The 12,441-nt window shown below is 36.7% G+C and overlaps 1 protein-coding gene across 16 annotated transcripts in view; it reads right to left on the bottom strand.

Annotated features, from left to right (window-relative positions):
• The window catches only part of CFAP20DC (CFAP20 domain containing), a 236,640-nt gene that overhangs the window by 99,170 nt on the left and 125,029 nt on the right, over window positions 1-12,441 (bottom strand). For 12 of the 16 annotated variants that reach the window (XR_015726660.1, XM_087866894.1, XM_087866899.1 and 9 more), the window contains one exon: window positions 11,513-11,677. The exons of 2 other annotated variants lie outside the window; for them this stretch is intronic. Coding sequence is in view for 13 of the 14 variants with exons in the window: in XM_087866894.1 (XP_087723020.1) it covers window positions 11,513-11,677 (165 nt within the window). In the remaining variant the exon portion in view is untranslated. The remainder of the gene's footprint in view (window positions 1-11,512; window positions 11,678-12,441) is intronic. 2 more of the 16 variants (XM_087866892.1, XM_045807496.2) reach the window with 1 other exon arrangement.

Raw genomic sequence — 12,441 nt, 5'->3', positions numbered from 1 at the left:
GTAGTTTCAGGGGTAGAATTTAGTGATTCATCAGTATACATAACATATAACACCCAGTGCTCATTACATCAAGTGCCCTCCTTAATGCCCATCACCCAGTTACCCCATCCCTCTACCCACTTCCCCTCCAGCAACACTCAGTTTGTTTCCTAGAGTCTTTTCTGGCTTGCCTCCCTCTCTGTTTTTATCTTATTTTTCCTTCCCTTCCCCTATGTTCATCTGTTTTGTCTCTTAAATTCCATGTATGAGTGAAATCATATGGTATTTGTCTGACTGACTTACTTCCCTTAGCATAATATCCTCTAGTTCCGTCCATGTCATTGTAAATGGCAAGATTTTATTCTTTCAAAATTGTACTTTTACATGCGTTTGTGGGATTATCTGATAATGTGTGCTTCAGTAGATATAAACTCAGTAGCCTAGTTTGTCACCCCTGAATTGCTAGCCTGGTGCCTGACATGGAATTATAGATCCTTGCTGAGCAAAATGAATGAATCATTAAATGTAATGAGTCAAACAGGATGTTGGATTAAATGACTAAATATTTCTAGCCATGGCTAGAATTTCGTTTTTCATTTTAAGAAAATTCCAACTGCAGGTTTTATATGTGAATTGAGGAAGCCTGGGTAGGACTGGACAACTGCCAGGATATGGGGGATGAGAGAGAAGGGTCAACAATGACCAAGACATTGATAATTACATGAGTGGTGTGGCTTTCAACATCAGTAGTGCTATGGAACCACGACCAGATGCCTCCTCAGGTTACATGTGAAATGTTCTAGTGTTAGCCCATAGACTTGGCTGTGTGTGCATCTGTATCTTTTTTAGTCATTATAAATATCTATTTGGCGTTAACAAAATACTGTTAGTCTCTCAGAATCAATAACAGAGAGAAATGACACTCAAATCCCAGGTCAATTGGAAAAATTTGTTATAGAATCTATCACCATTTGTACCTTTTGTGACCAAGTAGAACAAATCCTAGACTATTCATTTTGTTCTCAAATGTGGATTTTCCCAGAAAAAAAGAGCCACCAAAAGTCCTGATGGGCATGGGATATGGCTTGGGTCTACATGGGAATTTTTAGTATCAGAATAGGAACTTTTTATTTTTATTTTTTTACTTCCAGTCATGGAAATCATTAGGCTATGGGTATACTTTTTGCAAATCTTTCTGTTCAAACATCTTATGGGGCAATTTCCTTAATGTTTCTTTCATATTCCTTATATATATATGTATAGAGAGAGGTTCCCCCAACTATTTAAGCTCCTTTGAGTAGAAAGACCATTTCTTTGATACTGTATGTACCTCCATCTGTGGAGCTCAGTTCAGTACATGGTAGACAATGGATAAAGCTCACCAGAATTGTTAAACAGTATTCAAGATTAAAAGGAGGATTTTTTTTAGGGGAGGGAATATTTTAAAAAATCATACTGACATAGTTCTAGCTATAATTCCAACAAAACGTACACATTAACTAGTTCATAGCTATTTAAAAAATTAAAATTCCTAAATACCTTGAATTTTTTAGAGGAATCTCTTAGCAGTGGATGTCCAGTGACCATTAAAGATACACCTAAACCTCATATAATATGATCTTCTAAATCACAGAAAATTAGATATGATTCTATATTTTATAAGAGGATCTACTATAGGGTTTCTTTAAAGAGTAATCTACCACTCTGTATTTAAACTTAAGTCTAGTTTTTAAAATTTACAAATTTTAGTACACGTTTTTCACAAACCAAAGTAATACTCTACCACTAAGTATCTCTTTAATTAACAGACTTCTTTAAACTTCTTGGTACAATTAACATACACACATTCTTAAAGGCTGTTTCATTTTAGTAATTCTGTTTATAATCATTAATTGTCACAATTATCTCTATAAACATGTATCATGCTATTTATCTACTATGAGAGAATCCTAATTAAAACCTACAAGGAAAAGTAATTTAAACTTCTGGTTTCTAAAATAAAAAGTAAAAGGGACAAAGTTTCTATAATGAGAAAAACCTTAATAAAAGTACAAGCAGAAACGCATGCCTTTTGAATTCTAAAGGAAGCTCTTTTAAGAGCTGATATCAATATGCGCAGTATAAGGTTAAAAATCAAGATTAGATTAAAGTCATGCTCTAGGCATTTCATTTTCTTGAGTTTGCGGAAAATGAACTTGGTGTAGGTCAGAGATGTTACCATTAATTATTTTGCTATTTTATGAGGGGTACTTGCCTTTGTAGTTAGAATATAAAACCTGAGGGTCTACTCTCTAATTGTCCTTTAGAAAAATAAACATTCATTTTTGTCTCAAGATACAGTGTTCTAATTATTATAGTCATTTAAGTTTGCAGGGTTTTCAAAGCTTAACCAGAAAAATCTGCTGAATTTTCAACTCTAATCATTGAAGGGTCATGCTCAAGACTTACATCTATTATCTGGCAATCAAATCAGAATTAAACTTGCTACCAGAATCCAGACCTTGAATTGGATTAATTTTTATTTTATTATATGTGCACTGTTATAAAGAACGTCAAAAATACAAAAAAGGCTGATCTAGTAAAGCAATATTGTTTTAGAAAAGGTACTTAACCTTTCTAAGCCTCACTTCCTTTCATAAGATTAGGATAATAACAGTACTTAAGTCATGGTGTTTTTGTTAGATCATATGAAACAAGCACGTAACATGCCGAATACTGTGCTTAGTAGGGACTAAATGCTTAGTAAATATGTTCTTAATATCTTCCATCTTGAACAGCTTTTAACACTTTACAGTCCATTCATCATCACTTATTCCTTCATTCATCCATCCTTTCAGTAGTGACTGGGCACCTGGTCTGGGCAGTCATATCTCATTAATAAAAAGTTTAAGACATTTTTGAAAGGGAGTAAAACATATTACAAACTAAAATTAGAGTATCTTTTTCTTCTCTAAACTTAGACAATGTCATCTGTGAGTAAACTTAGGATATGGCAACAAGATAAAAAGTAATAAAGCATAAGGTATTACTTTTCTTCACAAACTCTTTCACTTATTAAAAAGCTATCAATAGCCTAGTTTTTGGTCTTTGGTATTAATGAGTAAAGAAACTTTTTCGTGGACTCTGGGAAACAAACTGAGGGCTTCAGAGGAGAAGGGGGTGGGGGATTGGGATAGGCCAGTGATGGGTATTAAGGAGGGCACGTACTGCATGGAGCATTGGGTGTTATAAGCAAATAATGAATCATGGAACACTACATCAAAAACTAAGGATGTACCATATGGAGACTAACATAACATAATAAAAAAATTAAAAAAAAAAGAAACCTTTTCAGGGAAACAATTTTATTATCTCAAGAAAACTTTCCAGTTTGAATAGAGTGGAGCTTAAATATAATGTAGGCCTTGGTAGATAATTTCCATCATTTGGTTTTGGAAATAACACAGTTTCCTATAACATGAGAAGGCTCCCCAGAAGAAAACCCTTAACAAAAGTATTGAGAAATCGCTTAATGGCAGTGAGCCCGTAAGAATGCCTCTCTAGGGGCTCCTGGGTGGCACAGTCGTTAAGCGTCTGCCTTCGGCTCAGGGCGTGATCCCAGCGTTCTGGGATCGAGCCCCACATCAGGCTCCTCTGCTAGGAGCCTGCTTCTTCCTCTCCCACTCCCCCTGCTTGTGTTCCCTCTCTCACTGGCTGTCTCTCTCTGTCAAATAAATAATAAATAAAATCTTTAAAAAAAAAAAAAAAAAGAATGCCTCTCTGAAACCAGACTGCCTGGTCACATCCTAGGTCTACCACTCACTAATTTACTTTGTTTCTGTGAGCCTCAGTTTCTTTATCTACGAAATGGATTTTGATAATTTCTACACAGAAAGGTATATGAGAGGATTAAATGGATTAAATGATGTGCGATGGCTAATTTTATGTATCAAATTGACTGGGCCACAGGATGCCCAGATTAAACATTGTTCTGGGTATGACTGTGAGGGTGTTTCTGTGTGAAATTAACATTTGAATTGGTAAATGCCACCCCAAGGTAGGTGGGCCTCATCACCCAATCCAAGGAGGGCCTGAACAGAACAAAAAGGTGGAGAAAGGGAGAATCTGACCTCTCTGCCTGATCCCTTAAGGTAGGACATTGGTCTTCAGCCGCCCTCAGACCAACGCTTTCACTATTGTCTCTCCTGGATTTGGACAGAAACTCTAACACGGGCTCTTCTGCGTCTCCGGCTTGACCACTGCAGATCCTGGGACTTCTCAGTCTCCATAACTGCATGACCCAATTCCTTATGATAGGTCTCTCTCTCCCTCCCTCTCCATATATATATATATTATGGCCTTATATTTTATGGCCTGTATTTTATGTAAGTTATATTATACGTATGTGTTCTGTTTCTCTGGAGAAACTTGACTAATACACTACGTAAAGGATATAGCAAAAAGTCACTAAACATTAGTGGTGATGGTGATGATTTGCTGCTTAATATACTCACCTGCTTAAATTATATGGTTAGCATTTCATTCACTCACTTGATCACTTAATTAACAAATACCTATTGAGTTCCTGGTAAGTGTTAAAGATTGAGCTAGGTGTAGGGATACAACAATAAATAGGACCCCTGCAGTTCTGAAGCTCAAGTTCCCCTTGGGGAGACAGCATAAGCAAACAAGTAAACAGATAATATCAGGTAAGGATAAGGGCTGGGATGGAAATAAAAGCAGGGTGATGTTACAGAGAGGGTGTCTTGGGGGTTACTGGATGAGTATAGCCCCATGTTCATCACTATGTGAACTATTTGTAAAAATGTATGTGAACATAACTGATACTAATACAGTATAGATTGTCATAGATATTCCCCTATTATATCATAAATAAACAAGTTTAATATACAGCTATATACTTAAAAGATTTCTTGTCATTCATTTTGGATTTCCATCCCATTATATTATTTTAAATGAGAATACTGACATTAAGTAAAGGAATACATTTTAATTTTATAGCAATTTTCTGGGCTTTTCAAAAGACAGAAACGAATACAGAAGAAACTAAACATGTCTCATAGTTGCTTTAACACACTATATATTTATTGACATCACAAATCCTGAACATATTTAGAAACTTACAATTCTCTAACAGAGGAAGATATAAGAAGTAAGTCTTATTTTCCTGCCTCTGCCTCCCAAAGGTTATTATTAATTTTTGTGTGTTTCCTTAAAAAAATGTACGCCTATACCAGCATCCCTAGGTAACTATCTTGTTTATGTACCATGTCAGTGGGCTCATACAGAGACAACATCCTAGCTTTCCATGTGTCACTGACGGACACACACAGCTCTGAGACCTTTCCGGACCATCACAAGCAGATCAGGTCAGTTGTATAACTGCATCCATAATATCTTATTTGTAGGTATTTAATCAACTCCCTACTATGCACAAGTAATTTGTCTCCAGTTTTGTCCTTATAAGCCATGCTGTAATAGACATCTAAAAGAGAAATATAAAGGCTGGAACAAGTCAGTCCTGCAAAAGTAGCACAACTACGCAATGGATTAAATGTGGTTTTCACATTCACTATTATATTAATATTTATATATCGAAGTTTCTTCAATATTTGGTGGAAATATCACAGAAAAATTGAAATTCATTCTATACATGTTTTGTGACATCTTTGCTGTAACAAATTTCACAGATACTGATCAACATTCACACTAAATTCCTTTCACATTAAAAAAATTTTTTTTTAATGAGGGAATGTGACCAGGTATGCCTTATTTTTACTAAAGATGGGGAAAAAGGGTATATAATTCAAATGTAAGAGACAGCTGAGTTCACTGTGACTTATTATCAGACACAGGACCCAGAAATTGTGGCATCTCTTTAAATCAACAATCTTCAGACAAGGTTTACCGAAAGTATGAGTTTAGACAAGTGTTTTATTGGGGTGCCTGGGAGCTCAGTCCGTTGTGTGTCCAACTCTTGCTGTGGGCTCAGGTCATGATCTCAGGGTTGTGAGATCAAGCCCCACATCAGGCTCCAAGCTGAGTGAGGAGTGTGCTTAAGATTCTCTCTCTCTCCCTCTGTGCCCCTGCACACCCTCTCCCCCTCCCCCACTTGTACACTCTCTCTCTCTAAAAAAAAGGAGAAAAATGTTTTGTTTTTTTCCTGAAGTCACAATCTAAATCCTTTTTCTTTTAGGTTCCCCTTTACAGTGGATTTTGCTACTTGATTTGAATTTTGCTTTCATAATGTGAAACCCAAAGAAATTCTAATAAGATCTCACCAGTGCCAACTGTAGTTGGATGATTATTTCATGGTTTTGTTAAATGCATTAATTTACCTATTTGCAATTGTGCTAGAAAATAGGGATGCCAGTCTTTTCTTATTTAAATAGGAGTAGAAGCCCAGTAAGACTGCTGTTGTGGAAAAGACGACACCTGGGAAAACTGCCTTCTAATTTTTAAGCAAATCACTAGTTTTGATTTGTGCTTAGTGGACCATTGCATCTTGCCATTAGTAGCCGAATGCTCAACTTCAATAACCAGACCTGAATCTCTGGTTCAATTAAACTGGGGTTCCATTAATGAAAATAAGATCATCAGAGACCCCACAGTTCTCTGCTGACTAACAGTCATTAGCTAATGTGCACTAGGAACTGACAAAGTGAGCAGTGTAGAAGTGTGGTAACACTGGCTTTTTGGAAACACAATTATCTTATTAATTTCATTAAATGCTCTTGACCAAGTTACATGACATTCAACAAAATGCACTCTAAAATGGAAGTTTTAAGGTTTCCTTTTTTGCTCGAGTGAACATCCTAGAAAGCATCCATAGGAAGCTACAACTACTTTCTGTGGCAGCTTCGTTGGGATCTCAGTGTGTGCATTTAAAATAAAGTACCACAATTTACATGAATACTGTACAGTCAGTTATAAGAGCACACAGTCATTTTCTCATGCAATTCAAATATCTCATCATAGGGAGTCCATTATTCAGACAGACACAAAAACAAATAGCTGAAATGAAGAAATATCTCCTGGCTTTTTCAAGATTAGAAAGTCTGCCCTTAGGCATAATTCATTAGCTACACCTTTCAAATAAAATATTTTATACAGAGAACAATTATTATTATATTCATTTATATTAAGTTTCAAAGCACACAAATGACAAAATTAGCAATTGAAAAGTATTTGTAGAAAGAGAACCACAAAGTTCAATGTACAGTAGCTCCCTCCCATCGCTGGGGGAGATGTTCCAAGACCCCTAGTGGATGCCTGAAACTGGATAGTACCAAACCATATACATACCATTTTTTCCTATATGTACATACCTCTGATAAAGTTTAATTTATAAATTAGGCACAGTGAGACATTAACTACAACTAATAATAAAATAGAACAATTATAACAATATACTGTAATAAAAGTTATGTGAATGTGTTCTCTCTCTCAAAATATCTTATTGTGCTGTACTCACTGTTCTTGTGACGATGTGAGATGATAAAATTTCTACGTGACAAGATGAAGTGAGGTCAATGATGTAGGTGTGTGACCTAGTGTTAGGCTACTACTGACTTTCTGATGATGTATCAGAGGGAGGATCATCTGCTTCTGAACCATACCTGATGGCAGGTAACTGAAACCTCAGGTAAGGGAGGACTGCAGTATTTTCATGTAATCTTAACTGCCATGCATGTGCAATGAGCTCTTCTTTAAGAGAAACCTTATGGTTATAAAGTAAGAGAAATATAATTGGGATTCACAGGGCAAAAGAAATACGCTATTAGGTGATGATCATTAATTTTCTTTCTTTCCTTCCTTCCTTCCTTCCTTCCTTCCTTCCTTCCTTCCTTCTTTCCTTTCTCCCTCTCTCCCTCCACCCTTCCTTCTTCCCTTCCCTTCCTTCCTTCCCTCTTTTTCTCTCTTTTTATCTCTCTCTCTCTCTCTCTTTCTTTCTTTCCTCCATGCCCAGTGTGGAGCCCAACACAGGGCTTTAACTCATGAACCTGAGATCAAGACCTGAGCCGAAATCAAGAGTCAGATGCTTAACTGACTGAACCACTCAGGTGCCCCTGATTATTAATTTTGTTTGACTCAAGTTGACTATCATTTTGTATTGATATCTCATTTATGGAATTTTAAAAATATATACTAATTTCCTCTTCTACAAGTTGGGATCAAATATGACCTATGAAAATTTTCTATTTAACTATAATACTGAGTTAATGATGCAATTAATATTTATTCAAATTCCTTTTTAATCTTAAGCACCATATATGTCCTTGAACTTTAAATTAAAAAAAAGATACTTAAAATATCTGGATATAGACTTGCATTTTCATTTAAAGACGTAATTAATTCTTAAAACATTAAGCTAGAGAGATAAAAGAAGAAAAGAGCATTCACAATTGCTCTCTGAGTTATCTGATAGGTTTTACAGCTTAGTCATTTCTGTTACTGAAAGCATTCACAGCCTATTAGATACAGATAGAGTGTTTGGTTATCAAAAACATGCTTGCTCCTTTCATTCTGTGGTGACTCTTCCATTGAGATTGATTTGTGACCAGAGGTGTTTACGGTGGCTGTCTGGGGAGTGAGATCTTTTTCATCCTTCTATATATTTTCTAAAGGTTCTTTAATGAATATGGGTTATACATATTCTCTCTAAAGATAGTGTATATAATAAACATACAAATTCTCACTGCCTGTGCCCTGTGTTACCAAAATGTCCTGCCTAAAGTTGCCAATTGTGTAAATAGGTGATGGGGACATGGGGTTTATTACGTCCTCTCTACTTTTCTGAAGTTTGGAAATTTTGTAATAGAGAGCTTAGAATTATAGTGTCTGCTTACACATAGTTCCCTGCCAGGGTTTATACTGAAGAAGTTATAAAATACGTCCCAATTCTCCAGGAATATACAACTTAGGACATGTAATGCTGATGAGGATTGACATAAAAAAGTACACCAAGATGGGCGCCTGGGTGGCTCAGTGGGTTAAGTGTCCGACTCTTGGTTTAGGCTCACGTTGTGATCTCAGGGTAGTGAGACCCAGCCCTGCCTTGGGTTCCATGCTCAGTGCGGGAGTCTGCTTAAGATTCTCTCCCTCTGCCCCTCCCCCTGCTCATAGACTGAGCTCTATCTCTCTCTCTCTAAAATAAATAAATAAAATCATAAAAAATACATCAAGAATAAATGAATACAGGATAAATAAGAGAGTAAAACAGTTCATTTCTATAACTCATTCATTTTATCATAGCTATCTCTTTCCTCCAGCTTCTACTTTGACCTCTCTGAAACTTTGACCCTGCTCTCTTCCCCATCTGTTATCTGAGAATCAACAAGTCCTGCCTGTGTGTCTCCTGCAGCGTCTCTCAGGCTCATCACTTACCACGTAGCCACTGACATGTTATGCCCAGATGGCTGCAAAGACATCTGAGTTGTAATTCTTAATCTCTGGTCTCACTCGACTTAAACATTCATCTTGACTCCTGATGTCACATTCATCTTCCTAAAACAGGCATTATTGTTTCTCTACTTTAGGAGCAGGACGCACACTCTTCTCGTATTCTTCCCAGCCATTCTGCCCACTGAGGCCATTCCTCTTACTAATTCCTCAGAAAACTCATCCATGCATTCTGCTGTTTCCTTGTCTTTGCCCAGTCTTCTGCACCACCTTACAGTTCCATAAACCTTATATTGATTTATAATAAAAACTTACTCAAGTATTCACTGAATACTTTCAAGACCTACTTCTTCCATAAGTGCCTTATTATGGCCATCATTTTACCTTCTTTGGGATTACTTCTGTGTTTTTGAGTGTCATCTGAGCCACAGGACTTTTGTTTGGGTAAGTGATCCAGTGGTTCTCAACCCAGGCTGCACATTAGAATCACTGAAGGCATTTAAAAGATATCCATCCAAGGCCAATTAAATCAGAATCTCTGTAGATGAAGCATAGACATTAGGAAAAAAAAATTTTTTTTTAAACAAATTATTTATAAAATGTCCCAGTGATTCTAACAAACAGGAAGTTGAGACCCACTCATCTAAATAATACTAGGTTTCTTGATGTGTATGTACTATTCGTTCATTTGGTCAAGAACTATGGGTATTTATTACAGAGGTACAAAACTGGTAGCCCTGGCATGGTTAGGCTCATAGAGTGTCTTAAAAAAATTTAGGCTTTAGACAATATTTTAAATTTGGAAGATTTATCATAAACATTGAGCTACCTAGCTCCTCTTGGGGAAAAAAAAAAAAAGGAAGATCTGGTGAGACTGTGCATGAATTCTAAGCAAGGCAACACTTGGTTAGAATGGAACTGCAATATTCCTTCTAGATGGAGAATGAGCTTCTAGTTTGCTACAGTCCTCACTACTCCTTATCAGCTCCCTTGCAGGGGCTGAGTACTAACTACCATTTATTCTATCATTTGCACAATTGTCAACATTACTGCTTTAACAGTAGAGAACAATTCTTTGAAGCCTTACCTGACTCCTTTCCCCTAAGGACCTCCTCCACTCTCAATAAGGTGTACTGTTGAGTAAAAAATGTTTCTAGGTATCAAATATCTAGGCATCCAGCCCACTTTACTCATTTATGTTATCTGATCGGCCTCCATAGTAATTTGAGTTTGCAGCCCCTGGCCTGCAAACACTGTGGCAAAAACTGTGTTAGATGCTAGGGATATAGAAGAATGAGATACAGTGTTCTTTTTGGAGGAAGTCACACTTTATTGGGAAATGCAGACATATTAAAAAGTATTGTAAAAAAAAAAAAAAAAGAAAAAGGAAAAAAAAGTCCTGGAAAGAAGGGAACAGTGCTTGTTAGAAAGACTGCACAGAAGAGGTAACATTCGAGTTGAATCTAGAAAAATGAACTGGGAGTGTCTCCAGGCAGAAAGGCAAAGAAGCTGTTTTAGGCCAAGAAACAACAATTCCCAAATATGAACGTGTGCAAGCCCACGGCAAGGTCAGAAAGTCGCACGTGGGGAATGAGAGATTAAGCTCTGGAGTAGGTTGGCATAGGGGAGTTTGGTTTTGTGTGAGTTCCTAAGGGTTTTTTCATTTTGTCTTCTAAGATAGTGAGAAAGACATTAAAGGTCTTTAATCGAAGAGAGACATGATCACATTTCTATTTCTATTATCAGAAAGATAATTACGACAGCAACGTGGAGATTAACTGGGAGGCTAAGGTGAGTGATGGTGGGGACCCGATCAATGAAAGCAGCAACAGGACAGAGGAGCAGACAGATTCGAGAGATGTTTCGGAAGTATAATTGGCTGGGCCTGGAAGCATACAGGAAAAGGAGAGGACTAATCAAGGATGTTTTGATTTGGTATATTAAAGCCCAGAAAATATTTTAGCTGCTAAAGAGAAATTTAAAATGATTTATCACAGACACGAGTCGATGTTAGAGTGACTTAATATTTAACTTCAAGCTATAAAGCATCATTGCAGTGCTGGGGTTTTTTTTAACCCTTTTTTTGTTCTTTCAAATAAATATGCTTATATTTTAAGTGCCTGGTGCATACCTGACTCTGCTGAACTTAGAGGATGACCTCCAAATTTTATTTCCGTTTGGCGGAGTTTAGTCATGTTTAGCAGCTGTGTGACTTGTGGAACATCTGTCGTTAGTTGGCAGCTCCGTGGAATAATGTCTGTGGGTTCATCTGTTGGAAAGGGGACACCATATCCAGCTGAAAATAAAGACAAACACTCATCCCCCAAATGTAAGTCATTTTTGCCAAATGGACATATCTTCTAAACGAAACCAATTAAAGTAAAACATTTTATTTATTTTTATCTTCTTCTTGTTATTTTTAAGATTTTATTTATTTATTTGACAGAAAGAGAGTGAGAGAGGGAACACAAGCAGGGGGAGCAGGAGAGGGAGAAGCAGGCTCCCCACTGAGCAGGGAGCCCAACTTCCAGGATCTGGGATCATGAACTGAGCCAAGGGCAGACGCTTAACCACTGAGCCACCCAAGCATGCCTAAAGTAAAACACTTTAGAGTATGACTTTGAAAGAGTTACTCAACCTTACGGCTTCGGCTTTCTCATCTGTAAAATGAGTGTTGTAATTTTACTGCTTACTTTGTAGGACTGTAGGAAAGATTAAATGAGATAAAGTGTATAACATATACAACAGGTTCAGAGACTTGTGAAATAGAGCATTCTTTGGATATATTTTACACTTATTTTTCAATACTAGAATGTGACTCAAGAAAAGAGCTAGTTAGGTGTGCTCTGATGCAGATCTTTGGGAGTTCAGTGGCTCAATTACAAGAGATCAATATGCACAAAGACATAGTTGAATAACACCTAGAGACATCATACGAGTAAAGTAATTTTTTAACTTTTTATTTTGAAATAATTTTAGATCTACAGAAAAGTCACAAAAATAGTATATTGTTCCTAATACCCTTTACCCAGCTTCCCCTAACATTAACATCTTACCTTT

The sequence above is a fragment of the Ursus americanus genome, chromosome 14, assembly GCF_024610735.1.
Source record: "Ursus americanus isolate L20-20 chromosome 14, mUrsAme1.1.p, whole genome shotgun sequence".
NCBI lineage: Eukaryota > Metazoa > Chordata > Mammalia > Carnivora > Ursidae > Ursus > Ursus americanus.
The sequence above is the reverse complement of the archived record's forward strand: the minus strand, read 5'-3'. Positions and strand labels throughout refer to the sequence as shown.